Source organism: Emydura macquarii, unplaced genomic scaffold (assembly GCF_026122565.2).
Source record: "Emydura macquarii macquarii isolate MOO-44397 ecotype Brisbane River unplaced genomic scaffold, CSIRO-AGI_Emac_v2 contig_295, whole genome shotgun sequence".
Lineage (NCBI taxonomy): Eukaryota > Metazoa > Chordata > Testudines > Chelidae > Emydura > Emydura macquarii.
Window position 1 is genome coordinate 13,155,506 of NW_027130432.1, and position 17,748 is coordinate 13,173,253.

Here is a 17,748-nt window from a genome sequence, read left to right on the forward strand (position 1 = left end):
GGATATAAAGGGTCTGAGTCACCCATTTATTAAAAGATTTGAAAATGTGAAGGCATGGAGGTGATTTACAATAATATGCATATAGACTATTACATCTTCAAAGCATTACATAAATATTAGTCAGCATAGGACATGAGTACTTAAATCCAGTAGTTTAGAACTACTGATTTACATACAAACATGACAGTCACACCTGAGGGCTGAAGGGAATGTAGATCTGTGTGCCTCAGGCAAGCTCAATTACACTGCAAAATCTAAGGATATGCAATTCAGCGCAGTGCCTGCTACCCCTTCTGAAAAGTGCTAGCCACTGTGGGTGCCAGGCTTGTGAAGCTTAGGGCTTGTGCTCCCTAAGTGAAAGGACTGCAACTGTGCCCAGCCCCTGTCCAGGGCTGCAAGACAGAAAGGCTTTCTATGGATACAGAAGGCAATGCTGACAACAAATTAAGTGCAGCACACAAGAGGGCAGGCTTGAACTCAGATTTAAATGAAACTTTTCAATCATGAAGTCACTAGTGCCAGGAATTCAAGCCCACAGTATGGCTGGTTCACTGGAAGTCCGCATTAAGGTTAAGAATTTAAACACAAATAAATCAGGACAATCAAAAGCAAAGATTCCCACACCAAGGGTAACTACATCACACTACATGTCTGAAGTATTTTATACACCTGTTTATGCTTTTAAGCTGATAGCTGTAGGCACAATGACTCAGAGCATGGCTCCAGCTCAAGTAGCACCAAAGTGATGGAAAATAGAGATTCTCTTGTGTATGAGAGTCCCCAGGCGGTGGTGGAAAGCCAGTGTGGAGGTACACTGTCCACTCCTGCCAATATGGAGCATATGGGGAGAGCTAACGGCAGGGCTGGAGCTGCGCCATGCCAACAATTTGGGGTTGTTATTACCAAGTTACAGCAAGCCATTCAAAGTGCCCCGGGATCAGGCTGTCTCAGGAAAGGTGATAGAAAGCTAACTATGCTGTCCCCATGTGTGCCAAACATGTGCTGGCTTAATATGTGGACAACTTATCGTAGCTGTGGGAACCATAATTTATTAATTTCTTAACTATTGTGCATTTTAATTCCCAATCTTAATGCTCTATTCATAAAGATTTTTGCACTGAACTTAATGTGTTTTTTAAACAATGTTAAAAGAAGAAAAAAAGTTAAACTAAACTATACTATCTATGAGTGCTTCTAGCCAATTATGGAGACTGCACTCATGGCACACACAACTGCTGAGGAAGGGAGGAGGGAAAAAATCAAAGCATCATCAAAAATAAATACAAATCACTTAAAGAAGGGCAAGCAACATGCAAGCATATTGCCAGTGCTTAAATAACTCCAGTGTCTTACTTGTGTCCCCAGTGTGATATTGCCTTGTTTATTCTCTTTAGTTGAACTGCTGCCTTGTATTGCAGAAGCAGATGAAACATTTATGGAGGAATCCTTTGCGTCACAACTTAACAGAAGCTTATGAGATAACTGCTTTTGGCTTGACCCTGCTAAAAAGAAAATAATTAGAAGCAGAGACTCGACAATTGTAGAGGTAATTAGAAAGATTTTTGCTTTATTTTGGGAGAGGAACGGTCGATACTCGGAAAGAACTGCTTGATCATTTGCAATTTTCAAAAGCTGTCTGTAGCGAGGGGGTGTGGCCTCCCTCTGAGACTGAAAGGGAGGTACTGCCATTCAACCCCCAGACAACGGGGTCAGGGAAGCCATGCCAGAAGCAGAAGGGCAGAGCCAGAACAGGAACAGGAAGTATAAAAGGCAGGCCCTACCACTCAGTCAGGGGTGAGCTGCTGGAGGAGAAGGACGTCTCTCCCCTGGTGCTGGGACCACGGCACTGCTGAAGAGCCACTCAAGCTGCCTACTGGCTGGAGCCTAGAGGGCCCACCGGAGCTGCCTGATACCTGCGACTTGTCGGAGTCACCGGCTGCCAATGACCTGAAGGAGCTGCCGGATGCCAGTGACGCTGAGGGCCTGCTGGGGCTACTCCTCGCGATTTACCCTGAGGAGGTGGATGATGACTTGGGACACAGGTACAGGGGTGGAGGAAGTAGCCCAGGGACAGTCAACCTCTATCCGGCTGTGCTCCAGCCTGAGCACTTGTCAGCGAGTTTTGGCTGGAGCATCACTGACCCAGGGGCAGAACACTCTGCCACTGTTAGGGCCCTGGACTGGGACGCGGCGGAGTTTGGAGGACCTGCATCTCCCTCTCTCTTGCTTCCCAAACCCCATGACAGCCTCACCATGGCCTGTGGAGCCTCGCTAGGGCAATAGACTGCTCACCTGCCCCACCCTGCCTGAAGGCCTGGGGCAATAGACTAGAGAGCTAATCCCCTGCCTATAGCTTGCCCACACAAGTGTGGCCGAGAGGGGGCGTGGCCTCCCTCTGAGGCCAACAGGGAGGGACAGGCCATCCCCTCTACACTGTCCCTAAAAAACAGGCACTGTGCACATTGTGTACTCAGTAGTGTCTGGGCTTTGCAGGATGATTACTAAAGAGTAAGAGCCAGCACAAAGAGCAGGCCAAAGGTCATTGAAGCCTAGAGCAGCCAGTGGCCAAAAAGGAAATGAAAATGGCTGGGAGTGCATTCTTTTTTAATACTCTTCAGGCTCAAATATTTGGACTCACAAGAGAACACCCACAGGACCCCAACAATCACTCCTTTGCAGAAGGCTCCAACCTAGCAATGTGATGGATGCACACAACCCAGAGTCTGGATCTACACAGCCAAATTTCAAAGGCAGTGCACTTTATTTATTTATTTTTTTTACATCGACTGTAGTGAGTAGCTGCACTTTTTTCCATTTAAAGAGATGCTAATTATTGAGTGATTACCAAAATTAGTTAGAACAAAACAAGACAAGGCTACACCCTTCCTTCTGTATTTTCAATAACTGCATATTTCCAACCTCGTATACAGGCCTACTATACATCTTTGTATTTGCTACACTAATTGGTAAGAAGCAACTTACCAGTTTGATTTCTGCTGCTATCAATATCCAAACTAGGTACTGAAGAAGTCCCTTTATCTACTGCATAGTTCTTCATTATATTCCCCCTACAGCCACAACAGAAAAGAATAGCTTTATCAGGGCTAGTTGTGGAGTAACATGAATAAGGTAGTAGAATCTGGCCCTGTGATGTACCCAAATGTAATAGAATGTTAATACCCTGCTTACACTCCTTTTCTTCTTCAAGATGTCATTCCTACCAGTTGTATTTTACAAAGAAGAATGCCCCCATCCTCCAGAAACAAGTACAAAGAAGAAAAATATGATTAATTTAAAGAGCATCCCATACATACCAAAAGTCTCTGATCTACCACTTTCTCTTCTACCAAAGTAAACAACTGTCTATCACAGCATACAAGAGTGACAATTTTTTTAGGGCTAGTCTACTCAAACATTTAGTTCATGGCAAGATGGGGTGTAAATCTACCCCACACTAACTGTTTCTTAGAGTGCTTTGATCCAGAACAATTTCAAAGTGAGGTAGATCAAAGCACACTGAGGAACTGTTAGTGGGCATCAGCAAGGTCCACAAACAGTTCCTTAGTGTGCTTTCATCTACCCTGCACTAAGGAACTGTTAATGCTTGTCTACATAGTGCACTAATGTACACCAGCTGGAGTATACATTCTAGCACACACAAACATGTTGCATACTAACTGGCTGTGCAGACTCTCCTGGCACGCACTAAAAGTTCCTTAGAGCACATGGACGAAGTATGTTTGAAATGGGACTACATCATGCACTAGGGAACATTTAGTGAGTGCCAGCAGGATCCACATGGCCAGTTAATGTGCGACACACTGGTGTGCACTAGAATTCACACCCAGCCAGTGCACATTAAGGCACCATGTAGACAAGCCCTCAGTGTGCATCAGCAGGGTCCATATGGATAGTTAGTGTTTGGCAAGTTAGTGTAGGGTAGATTCATACCTCAGCTTGCTGTGAACTAAATGATCATGTACACAAGCCCTTACATTAACTTAAAATGGATTCAGACCAGATGGTCTAACCTTGCTTCCATTGACGACAATGGCAAAACGGCCAATCCTGGATCTCTAATTTTCCCCTGAAGACAGTGGGAGTTGGGAAACATTTATCACTGTTCAGGAAGCTCTCAAACCCTCATGGAATAGAAATCAAAATGGGTTTAGTCAGAGAGGGCAGAAAAATATGTTGAATATGCACTCCACCTGTATTGTTTCAGCTATGTAAATGGTATCAATATTTTGATAAAATATTTGTAAAAAGTTATTGGTATGTAAATAGGTTTTCAAGACTTGCATATGCTTTTTTGGAACATTTAAAATATTGTTGATTGTTACTTTGGTGAAACAAGGAGAGAGAAGTATGAATAATACTGTATGTTGAGTGAAAAAAGGAAATCCCTAGGACTGTTGTATTTTGGTTTATGAGAGAAGTTGTGCTGCTGACAGAGTTGCTTTATATTTGTGAAAATTCAGTGGCCATATTGTATAAACTTTCAGCCACTGAATAGACTGGTCTCTGTGTTTTTGGGTCTTTGGCTTAAATAAGATAAATATTCAACAATTATATTGCAGCTGAGAACAATGGGAAGCAGTGGCCATTACTGCAGTGGCCATTACTGCTAAGGGCAATCTAAACTTCTTCTGTATAAGATACGGAGAAATGGCAATCAATTAACTGAGGGCAGCCTGAGGCAACAGTCCTATTGAGAACAATGGGAGATGGGAGCCATTTTGTAAGTGGACAATTCTTTGGGAGTGTCTCTGAAAGAGAAGATTTTATTGCCCGAGTCTTTTCTGACAGATACATTTTCTTTTATGAAGAATTCCTTTACCCCAACATTTCCCCTCCCAAACTACCTGTTGTTTCAGATATACTCAAATTTTTCCTCTCACAATTTGTAGATTGGTTTAATGATGTACATCAGGCCCAATTTTCACAAGTGTTCTGCGCCCACAACTTGGACCAGATTTTCAGAAGTGCTCAGTAGCCAGCAGCTCCCTGTAAGAGCAAGTAGGTGCTGCTGAGCTCTTTTCACAATCTGGTCCTTCAACAATAAAAAGTTAGAACCCCTGACAAATTTTAGCTAGAGATTAATTCCCAAAACACTTGCATTAGAAATTTATGATAAAAAACCTACACAAAAAATTAAAAGGTTATAAGAATTATCATGGTGTAAAATTTCACAGAGAAAAAAAACTACAGGTAGCGACAAACAGAAATGGATCCCCTATTTTAAGCCTATTTCAGAATGGGATTTTAACTATGGAGTCATAACCAGCACCCTCCACCCTCCACCCTCACAGGGTCCCAGAGCTCAGGCTCCAGCCGGAGCCTGTATGTCTGCACAGCAATTTTTTTTAGCCCTGGAGCCCAAACCCCAGGAGCCTGAGTCAGCTGACCCAGGCCAGCCATTTTTTTATCTCTGTGTAGACAGACCCATAGATTCCTGATGGTAGAGGATTTGTCATATTTATTTCCAGGGATTTTGTCTACATGGCAAAGTAACATCAAGTCACTGTGCAGGTTACTATCAATTAAATACAAAATAAACATATTCTTACCTTATGTTTTCTTTTTCAGAAAATAAACACTCCTCTTTTCCCTTTAGGCCAAAATGCAGTTTGGCAGCTTTTCTTTCACTCTCCCTAATTATTCTGTCATCTAAAAAAGGAAAGATTATTTGAACATTCGTAGATTTCGTTTTGCATATAAGCATGCTAGGGTAACAGTCGTCAGGGCTATACTGTAATCACAAGTGTAAGCAAAAACAGACTCTAGAAATTGCCACAGCAACAGTCTCTATACTGCATAACCACAACTTGGGAAAGTAAAATATTAACAATTAAAGCCTTTCCCACACCAAGTGAGATTCCATAAATTATTAGAAAACTAATAACAGATTAACCTAACCAAAGACATATGTCATCCCACTTGGAATGTAGGGGATAGTCTCACAGTACAGATGCTAATATTATTACCAAACTATTTCCATATCAATATTCAGTGTATCAATTTATTAGCTAGTTGGTTCAAAATGAGAAGGGAATTAATTTAGAAGATTCTGATAAATTGCTTTATCAATCATTGCTCAAATTAGCGAATTTAATGTCACCAAGAAACATAAAAAGATGAATGAATTGAATTTTTTTGTTTGATGGTGGGAGTGGTAGCAACTGTTTAAATTAAGATTACATAAACAGTTCTGCTCTACCCTTCCCCCTTTTTAATTACTTATGACTTTCTTAAACTTTCAATTTTCAGGCTGCAATGTTCAGACTTAGCATAATGTCGTGTCTCTCTGGAGTTAACATGTGCTATCTACACTTAAACTATCTCTGTTAAATTACTAACTCAAGTAAAAGCAGTCACACTGCAAAGTAACACTCAAGCGGCCGTGTCCGCATAGCTGAAGCTTCACAAGGAGATTATAACTCCTGCAACAGGATATATTACAGAGAGATCTCTGATATGGGAGAGTCCCATTCTGGGCTTCAAAGACCATAACTAACACCCTGAATTGCACTCAAAGAATAATCATAGAAGATTAAGGTTGGAAGGGACCTCAGGAGTTCATCTAGTCCAACCCCTTGCTCAAACCAGGGCCAACCCCAACTAAATCATCCCAGTCAGGGCTCTGTCAAGCTAAACCTTAAAAACCTCTAAGGATGGAGATTCCAATAATAATAATGTGGTATTCCAGAGCACTGGTGTTTCATGCTTACAGCAGCTCACCCTCCTTAAGACGTGAGTGACAGTATTTCTGCTCCATTTGAAGTTTTCAGGTACTTTTCAAGGACAGCCAGAAGCACACTGTCGTAATTTAGCTAGACACATGATGAGCTGTGACTGTCCCTCTTTCTCCCTGTTCTTATTCCCTTACTCTTATTAAGTCCTCCTTTCTTGCAATTCACTGTCACCCTACCCCACCCAAATTAAAATAAATAAATAGCTCAACAACAAAACATGTAACTACCACAAAATTGCACCAGTTTATCATTACATTTATTGGTTTATATGTTATAGTACCATCTCCCTCCCTTCGTTCATGTCTTTTAAATTCTAAGCTCTACAAGGTAGGAATAGTCCGTGTTTTTAGGACTCAATACAATATGACCCAAATCCCCAATTTGCAACAGAGCTACCTGACCTAATCTTATGGATGTTACAGAGGCCATAAAAGACCAAGATAAATATAAAATCAACGTAGACATTTGTTACAGAGTGACTGACCCTTTAAGAGGGAGTAGGGCCAGTGCACCTGAGCTGCACCAGCTGACTCAGGGCTGGTCTACACTTAAAATACTGCGCCACTTCTTATGCCAACCGGAGGGCTTCTCCCATTGGCATAGATGTCCACTGACTTTCAATAAGGTTTAGGCTCTCTTGGTGCCTGAATGACTTTTGAAAATGGCACCAAGGCTTGGTCTAGACCACAAGGTTAGGTCAACATAAACTGCATTGTGTCGCCCTAGCTCTGGAAGGGTCTTCACTTAAATTAACTCCCACTGACACAAGTGCCTCTCTGTGCTGGTTTAGTAACACCACATCCCTGAGCAGCATAGAGTCATGGTCGATGTAATTCGGTGGACACAGTGTCAGTGTAGACACTGCATTACTTACGTCGGCTGTTACTGCCTTTCAGGAGCCATCCCACAATACCCCACACTGACATTATAATCAACACAAGCAATGCACACCACTGTCACACGGAGCCAAGCGTGTACACACGCAAGTGATTTAATAAGTTGGGGGGCTGTATGCTGACATAAGTTAGGTTGACATAATTTTGTCACATAGACATGGCCTAAGTTACTCATGGCACTTGAAAATTTTAGCCCAAGTGTACATACCTACATTAGTTCATTTTGGGGTTGGGGGCACCTCAGACATGCCGAGACGGGCAGAATTATTAGCTGCACTCCTCCCTGACTCATAGTAGCCAAGCACTGAACTGAGTATCCAAAGGGAGAAAGGCTAGCCAACATGGGGCATACTTCACTTGACAGTCTACTGCCATGGCAACAGCTTGCAAAATCAGACATACTGCTTTGACTTCAGTTCTTTCACATAGATTCTGTAGTGAAGTCATAAACATGCTTTAATCTTCAGTTACTTCCATAGCAACAGACTGCTGTGTGATAAATTCAGGATGAACACTTAATTCCAGGTCCAGGATAAAGTGATGCTGGGGTCTAATCAAATATCTTCAACAACAGGAGGGAAAAATCACAATTATAAACAATTAAACTGAAGTGCAGCTCTGCACAGACTGTAGAAGTAGTTCTTTTTACACTAGTCTTTCCTGCTGTATCAGTCAGATCAGCTCATTTTACTAGCTATACAAGATCTTACTATTTTTATTCTAGGTAGTCCTGCAGAACTAACAGAGCTCTGGGAGACGGAGCAGACATCTTTCTGGCTTATGCATTAGCAACATCTTCCTACTTGTAAACTGAGCAGATTTGATCCGCAATGACTGGGAGACAACAAACAATAAAGTCCATAATGTTATTTTTATGAAGTCACTTTTCAGAGTTGATTTTGCACTTTAATAAACAAAAATGTACATCAAAGTAATTTAAAGTTGTTAAATTAAACACACGTCAGGATGCAAAATAGGTAACGTTTTCTTATGCCTGGCCTACGCTAGAATATTAAGTCATCTTAACTACGTTGCTCAGGGATGTGAAAAATCTACACTCCTGAGTGATGTAGTTAAGATTACCTAAATCCCTGTTTGGACAGCATTAGGTTGAAGGAAGACTTCTTCAGTCAACCTAGCTACTGCCTCTCGGGGAGGTGGATTACTTACGCCAATGGGAGAATCCCTCCCTTAGGTAGTGTCAACAGTGGTGCCGCTGTGGTATTTCAAGTGTAGACAAACCCTTAGTAATGGCACAAATTTAACAGCAAAGACATTAAGGACCAGATCATGAATGGTCTTTGCATTGGTTCAGAGGATCATGAAGATGTCACACTGGTTGGATTGGGGGGGGAGCATTTATGATATTGTTTGACATCAATATGTCAAAATCATAATAATTCTTGTGAGATATGCCATGTCAGGTACTGTTAGAAAGGCTATAATGTGCTAAGTAAGATGAGATGTTTATGTTCATGTGTTATATGTGTAATGGAAGTTATAGATATGTTTGGTATATCAGTATTTCAAATTGTGCTGTCTGAGTGGCATCTCAGACAGGATGGCTGCAGAACAATAGCCTGCTTAATGGCCCATTGAGACATTCACAGGTGCAAGGGGCCCAGGGGGAGAAGCCAGGGATATACCTGATGAGTCACCAGGACTTGCTCATGTGACTCTGGACTCCATTTTGGTTCCTGTAAAATTCCAGGAGCAGCATGGCAAGGGACAGAGAATATATAAGGCAGAGGCCTGGGAATCCATTTTGTCTTTCAGTCGTCAATCCTGTTCAGCTTCAGCCACTTATCTACCTCTGGATCAAGTCATCTGCAACTGAAGCTGTGAAACAAAGGACTGAGACCCATCCAGATACTGGATGTGCACCAGAGGGACTATACAAGCCTGCAACTCCACAATTCTTCTAGAAACCTGATGTATATGGACTTTCAAATCATTTGTATGTATCTGATTACTTTAATCCTTTAACATTTCTCTTAAGGTTTGTTTTTTCCTTTTATAATAAACCTTTAGTTTTAGTTACTAAAGGATTGGCTGGCAGCGTGGCATTTTGGGTAAGATCCAAACTTATATTGATCTGCTACTGTGGCTGACCCTTTGGGGGTCAGAGGGAACCTTTTTAGTAAAGAGCATAGAGTTTAAATAACTGGTCTTTTTACTGGACTTAGTGGCTGACTGGGAGCCGGAGACTGGAATGCAGTAAAGGGGGCTGTGTGTATTTGTATACTGGCTTCTTGATAACCAGTGTGGGGAATTAGAAGCACAGTTTGTGGCTGGTTGGGAAGTCTGACTTCAGTGTCACCCATCAGTGCTGGGAGAATCTGCTCTCCTTTTACAGCCTGCCCTGACCTTGGCATTTTCAGGTGGCTGCCCTAGGTACGAAAGGGTCACAGAAGATACAAGTAGTTTTCTTCTCCTTGGCCACTTTGCACAAGGGCCAATCACATTGCATCCTTGCTTCCACTGTATGCTCCTGGGACTGTAAGTCATCCCATAGTTAGCTAGAATCTGAGGAATGAAGGTAGAGCTATGACCATGCACTGCCCTCCACACTGGCCTGCAAAGCTTAGCAAGTTGACCATCCAGTGGGAAACAGCCTGTGCATCCATCCCCCTTGCATCATAGAAAGCTTGGGAGCTGTGGCTCTGTCTTAAAGGCACAACCTTACCCTAATATATTAATGTGCAGTACACATGACAGGTAAGGCTGGTTGCACTGCCTATTAAGGTAGCCCAACATTTCTCATTGTAAGACCCCATTTTCAATAGCTAATAACTTACCCAAACTTTAACCATTTGGGCTAAAAGTTTCCATGTTGAGTGTCTGCCTCAGGCTGAATTGTTTTTAGAAACTGCCAGCCAGAACGGTTCAACCAATTTCTAAGAATGGGGCTAGGGAAAAATCAAGTGTTTTGCCCATGTTAAAATATTCTGACAACCTTTTCTCTGAAAAACAGTGCATCCATGCTTTGGCATAGGGACTTGAATTTTGGGGGAGTGGGGTGGCTTTCTTTCAGGATGTGTCTTCACCACACCTGTGAAAATCCACCAAAATGTGGCCAAATTACAAGGCTTTGGAAAAAAAAATCTAAGGTCACATGTGCTAGGTAAAAACATGCCTTATTGTGATAGAGTCAAGGAGCTCAATCTATTTGACATACAGAGTGATTAAGGAATGACTTGATACAGTGTAAGTAGCCACGTGGGGAACAAATATTTACTAATGGGCTCTTCAATCTAGCCGAGAAAGGTCTAACGTGATCCTATAGCTGGAAGATGAAGCTAGACAAATTCAGACTGCAAATAAGGTGTACATTTTAAGAGTGTGAGTAATTACCCATTGGAAAAATTTATCAAGGGTTGTGGTGGATTTTCCATCACTAGCAATTCTTAAATCAAGATTGGATGTTTTTCCTCAAAGATCTGCTCTCGGTTTGGGGAAGTTCTCTGGCCCGTGTTACACAAGAGGTGTTATACAAGATTGGTGATCACAATGGTTCCTTCTGGCCCTGGAATCTCTGAATCTGTGAAAGCAGCTAAATTCACCAAAGATTCCATTCTTGCTAAGCAAGATTTTCTGTGCTGTTGCAGCTCTGGGTTGCTGTAGGCTGTGCCAGGTCCATGTCTGTGTACCTGCACTGAGATTTAGGAGCATAGGCGTGCACAGAGGGTGGGATCTGCCGCCAAAATACCCTCTCTTGCGTCATTTCTCGGCGGAGACTATGACGTGTCGAGAATTCTGCCGGCGGGTAATTCAAATGTTGCCCGCTGGTGGAATTGAGTTTGACACCCCTGATAAAGATTCCCTTGGTGCACACCCTAAGAAAATGTGCTGCGCATGCCTATGTTTAGGAGTCTAGTTCTGTTCTATTTCTCTGGGCTCAGACAGCATGGAAGAGGAAGCAGGGCAGGTCTATACATCAAATTTACAGAGACACTGATGCAGTGCTTCTGGTGAAGACATTCTAAGTCAACAGGAGACAGCTCTCCTGCTGGCATACCGCAGTCTATACCAGTGCTTAGGTTGGTATAACTGCATGGCTTAGCGGTGTGGATTAATCACACCCCGAGCAACTTAGTAATACTGAAGTAATTTTATAGTGTAGACCAGGGCTGAGCCTTTGAGAAGCAACAAAGGAATTAAAAAAAACAAAACATTGTGGCTGAGTCAGCATTATTAGGGGCATCTTATTTTTTTCATTTCCTATGCTGAGCTTTTAAATTTGGAAAGTTACATTAATATAATTGTTTGCTTTGATTTTCTCAGAAAAGGAAGGAAAAATACTAAACTGTTAATCTTGAATAGTTTGTAAATTCTCTGAACGACTACTAACGGAATGGCAGAGATTACAGATTTTGACAGCTTCACCTGCAGAACTTGGAAGAACCACAATTTGCATGATTATAAACTCAGCAAAAAGGGAGGAGCCTGAAGAGCTGAAATTCCATGGGAGAAAGGCACCTTCCATGGTCTACATAACTTTGTTTATGACAGTGATCTAATAATAACAACAGATTGCTGCTACTGAATAGCAATGTCTCCCTTTTCTTCAGCATTTAAAACTCTCACCCAGTTTTTCCAGGGTTTGTAGCATGTAGACAGTGTACAGTCTATAATCGGATTCTTTTCTGGTAACTGGGTTGAGGCGCAGGTCCAGCTCTGTGAGGACTGGTAATGTTTGGAGGCGTGACACTTCCAGTAAGGATGAGATATGATTGTAATATAAATTCAGATTTTGTAACAAATATAAATATTCAATACCCTGTGAGGAGAAAAACAAAGTTATATATTTAAAAGAGTAGCAGCATGGTATAGCATTTAGAGCAATAAACTGGGAGACTTCCACAGACTTACTGTGGCACATTGGTCAAGTCTTTTACATTCCTTGTGCATCAATTTCCCTATCTGTAAACTGGTGATAATTATACTTACATATACCTCTGTAAAGCACTGTGAGATATTCAGATAAAAGGCACTCTAAAAGGATTATTATCCTGTGATCCAAATAGAGATGGAAAGCAATTCAGAATAACCTCTGATAAGCAAACATCATTTAGCCAATCAGCTCTTCACTCTCTCTCAATTGCATTTCACAGCACATGTGGCTTAGCATACACCCATTTGTCTGAATAACTTGGAGTACTCCAGTCACAATCAGTATTAATTTCTGCTGAATGGTACTCTAAATTCCTTTTGGCGCACAAAGTCAAAGCAGTCTAACTTCCTCGTGGTGCACTGGTTCTTATATATGAAATTCCCTTTAGCTCTAAGAAGGAGTGTCACAAAGTTTACTATTCTCTGCTGGGGCACCTCCTTGTGGCTCATTTGGGGACTAGCTCTTGACCAGTCTGACACCCTCTCCTTTGGTTTCCCATCCTGTGACCTTGCTCTCTCTGCAGTCAAGTTACTTTCTCTTTGTGGCTTGTCCCTCCAGCCAGGTCACCATCATCCTCCTCTTCAGGGGTCAAAGTCCCATGGGACAAACTGTCTCAGGCAGTCTTCTTATCCACTGCCCAGTCTGTGCCACTTTCCCAGTGGTCAATAGAGGAACCTGGGCCCAACCAGTACTCCAGCTTCCAGCCTAGAGACCCTATACCCAACAGGCACAGTCTGCCCAATCTCAGACCCTGTTGCTGTTTCCCTGGGCTCTTTCCTACCTTTTTTCCCTATCTCCTAGCCCTCTGCTTCCTCTGCTCTCTACAACAACTTCACCCCTTCTCAGGTTCTTGCTAGTCTATAGTCCAAGGCAGGATCTTGGACACCAGCCTTGTTAGCAGTGTCATCTTGATCCAAGTTTAGATGTGTAAACAGATGAAAGTGGTAAAAATGCCAGTGGCCAATCTATACTAGTGCTTCCACCACTGCTAGAACTGGTGGAGCCACAGGGATAGACCTTCAGCTGTGGCTCATTGTATTTGTCCTCTTTAAAGGGAAAAGGGGCCAGCTCTGCCTGTGCAAGAATAGTGACCTCCCAGCATAAGGGGACAGGACTAACTGTGATCAGGTGAAAGTCTGATAAAACATCCGGGCCTTAGAAAAGGGCAGAAAACTCATATTGGAGGAGGAACCACAAGAAGCAACTTGGATGTCTATGAAAGGCCCTTAAATAGGGTCAGAAAGAAGAAGGGGAGTCCAAACAAGCAGCCTGGGAGTTAGGGCTATATTCCAAAGAAGGGAAGACTGAAAAGTAGCCTAGAGAGGCTGAGATTGTGGGAGGGAGATTCTACAAAAGCAACTCTCTATCCCAGAACACAGAAGCTTAAAAAAACCCAGAAGGAACAAAATAATTTTTTTTTTGTTTGGACTTTTGTTACCTGGAAAGGTGATTGAACTCTGAGAGTGACTCAGCTGTGATAAGGGGAAACTGAGGCAGGGAGCTGTATCACCACAAAAGGGGTGCTTGGGAAGTAGCAACCCAGCCATGCTTGCTGAGAGACAACTATAAAAGGGATAGAAGTTTCTGCAGAGAACGTCAACCCAGAGGAAAAGGAGCTAAAAAAACCCTGCAGAATAGTTACCCTGAAACTGAGGAGCTGGACATCTTTGAGTGCTATCCTGTTGAAAAGGGAGGTACAACTTCTTCTTGTTTTTTGGTTGATGCTCTGTTGTCAGGAGTGAATCCCTTTGAGGTTTTTTTTTTTTTGTTTGGTTGTTTGTTTTCCCCCCCCTTCCTTTGTCTAACGGGCTAATGGGAATAAGGATATGGAGGTAGAAATTACCACATCCAAGGTAAAAGCCAAACTCAAATATCTTAATGGGACTAAATCGGGGGGCCAGATAATCTCCATTCAAGAATGCTAAAGGAACTAGCACGTGAAATTGCAAGCCCATTAGCAAGGATTTTTAATGAATCTGTAAATGCAGGGGCTGTACCGTATGACTGGAGAATTGATAACATAGTTCCTATTTTTAAGAAGGGGAAAAAAGTGATCCGGGTAACTACAGGTCTATTAATTTGACCTCAGTAGTATGCAAGGTCTTGGAAAAAATTTTGAAAGCGAGAGAAGTTAAGGACATGGAAGTTAACGGTAATTGGGATAAAATACAACATGGCTTTACAAAAGGTAGATCGTGCCAGACCAACCTGATCGCCTTTTTTGAGAAGATAACAGATTTTTTAGACAAAGGGAATGCAGCAGATCTAATTTACCTAGATTTCAGTAAAGCATTTGATATGGTTCCACATGGGGAATTATTAGTTATATTGGAAAAGATGGGGATTAATATGAAAATTGAAAGGTGAAAAAGGACTGGTTAAAGGGGAAACTACAACAGGTCATACTGAAAGGTGAACTGTCAGGCTGGATGGAGGTTACTAGTGGAGTTCCTCAGGGATCGGTCTTGGGGGAATGTGCTAATGCTAAAAGTTTGCGGATGACACAAAGTTGGGAGGTATTGCCAATACAGAGAAGGATCGGAATATCATACAGGAAGATTTGGATGACCTTGTAAACTGGAGTAATAGAAATAGGATGAAATTTAATAGTGGAAAGTGCAAGGTCATGCATTTAGAGACTAATAACAAGAATTTCTGCTATAAGCTGGGGATGATCAGTTGGAAGTGACAGAGGAGGAGAAGGACCTGGGCATATTAGTTAATCACAGGATGACTATGAGCCGCCAATGTGATATGGCCATGAAAAAAGCTAATGCGGTCCTTGGATGCATCAGATGAGGTATTTCCAGTAGAGATAGGGAGGTGTTAGTACTGTTATAGACAGCGCTGGTGAGACCTCATCTGGAATACTGTGTGCAGTTCTGGTCCCCCATGTTTAAGAAACATGAATTCAGACTGGAACAGGTGCAGAAAAGGGTAACTAGGATGATCCATGGAATGGAAAACTGCCTTATGAGAGGAGACTCAAAGAGCTTGGCTTGTTTAGCTTAACCAAAAGAAGGTTGAGGGGAGATATGATTGCTCTCTATAAATACATCAGAGGGATAAATACCAGGGAGGGAGAGGAATTATTTAAGGTCAGCGCCAACGTGGACACAAGAACTAATGGATATAAAATGGCCATCAGGAAGTTTAGACTTGAAATTAGACGCAGGTTTCTAACCATCAGAGGAGTGAAGTTCAGGAATAGCTTTCTAAGGGGAGCAATGGGGGCAAAAAACCAAGCTGGCTTCAAAACTGAGCTTGATAAATTTACGAAGCGGATGGTATGATGGGACAACTTAGTTTGGTAATTGACTGATCTTTGACTACTGGTGGTAGATATACCAATGACTTGTGAAGAGATGTTAGATGGGGTGGGTTCTGAGTTATTACAGAGAATTCTTTCTTGGATGTCCGGCTGGTGAGTCTTGCCCACATGCTTAGGTTTTAACTGATTGGCATATTGGGGGTCAGGAAGGAATTTTCCCCCTGGGCAGACTGGCAAAGGTTCTGGGGTTTTTTTTCATTTTTTTTTTGCCTTCCTCTGTAGCATGGGGCACAGCTCACTTGCTGGTGAATTCTCTGTACCTTAAAGTCTTTAAACCATGGTTTAAGGATGTTAATAACTCAGTTATAGGTCAGGTGTCTATTATAGGAGTGGATTGGTGAGGTTCTGTGGCCTGCGTTATGCAGGAGGTCAGACTAGATGATCATATTGGTCCCTTCTGACCTTAGAGGCTATGAGTCTATGAGTCATGAGGGGGAGTAGAATTGCTTTTACAAAGTTATGCTAAAGGGGGCCCAAGACAATTTCCCCACCAAAAAGGAGGAAACAGAATTCCTTGCCTGGAGGAGGGAATGGGACTGCTTGGTTACCAAAAGAGAAATCATGAAAAGATCTTCCTTGCCCAAGGTGAAAGGAAACCAGTTTTTTTAGTTATCAGATTGACTAGACTTTTTAAAAAATAAAATTTTAATCCTTTATAACAGCAAACCTCTTACAAAGTCACTTGAGATTGTAGACAGTTCAACAGAGAATGGGGAACTTACCTCTAGACTAACAATCAGATTTTTTGACAGATCTAATGATTGCAGGCTTTTAAAATTTTTGAAGGCATCTCCAAGGGAGTGGATTTTCCCTGCATATGTTCCCTGCAGGGAGAGGGACTCCACCTGTTCTGAAAGGAAAGAGCTTGTAAAGGTCTTAAGGTCTTTCCTACTTTTTAAAAAATGAATCTAACTTATATTTTAGAATGTTCAATAAATCCAGTTTAATCAACTCCTTGTACGTACAAGAGTCCCTGACTACTTTATTTTTAGAGGTCTCTCTTGTTCAGTAACAGTGAGCTGAAGTGCCCTTTTTTTGAGAGAAAATTTGACCCCTCTAGAATTCTGTGGTGAATGCCCCAAATTCCCTAGAAAAGAGGGGAAATCACAGTAATAACTCCTTTAAAATAACCCTTATTTCAGGACTGTAGAGTCCAGACCCACCATAGAAGACTGACTTGTGTTGCAGGTGTCATATCCTTTACAGCTCCACATAGTACAGGGGAACTAGCCCAGAGGGGAAATGGAATGCCTAGTTTGTTAATATTGTAAGCTTTCTGAAGCTTTTATACCCTTATTATAAAATAACTCTCTAATGTTCCAGGGTTTTGTAGGAGAGTAAAGAGTTAAAAGCTGGACAAATGGTCAGGCCTAAGTTACAGGGAACGGGGTCAAGACACGGGCAAACCTTGTTTCTGCTAATTGGTATGAATTCTAGTTAGTCTGTTATCTCTCTTCTTTTCCTCCCTTCCTGGCCATCTGCGCAGGGGATGAGAGTGAGGATAACTATTGCCACTCCCGCACAAGGCCTTTGGTGGGAAGAAAGCATTATCTTCCTTCTCCCCCTGGCATACCTTTACTTCAAAGAATGTTAATGTAAAATTTACAGGTTTTAAGGTGATGTGCCTGACCTTTGTATGGTAATCTTGTAAACAACAAACAGGGGCGGGTATAATTGTATTCATTATGTAGTTGTTAATGTTCATTTTATAGGTGTCAATGTAACCAAATAAGGATCTGTGGGGGGAGTTGCTGGAAATGTATACATTTACATACTGTTATGGATAAAAGAATTGTAAAGTAATCCCCTCATTGCTCACTCACGGTGTCGAGATAGAACGAGCAGGCAATAACGGGTTCCGTCTCCCCAATC

General features: G+C 42.0%; 1 protein-coding gene across 1 annotated transcript in view; it reads right to left on the reverse strand.

Moving 5' to 3' along the window:
• LRRC36 (leucine rich repeat containing 36) overlaps positions 1 to 17,748 on the reverse strand; it is a 54,708-nt gene that overhangs the window by 27,523 nt on the left and 9,437 nt on the right. Inside the window, exons 2-6 of the mRNA XM_067550159.1 lie at positions 16,599 to 16,726; positions 12,239 to 12,431; positions 5,571 to 5,670; positions 2,983 to 3,068; positions 1,354 to 1,499 (exon numbers count right to left, since the gene is read on the reverse strand). Of these exons, the coding sequence (XP_067406260.1) occupies positions 1,354 to 1,499; positions 2,983 to 3,068; positions 5,571 to 5,670; positions 12,239 to 12,431; positions 16,599 to 16,726 (653 nt within the window). The remainder of the gene's footprint in view (positions 1 to 1,353; positions 1,500 to 2,982; positions 3,069 to 5,570; positions 5,671 to 12,238; positions 12,432 to 16,598; positions 16,727 to 17,748) is intronic.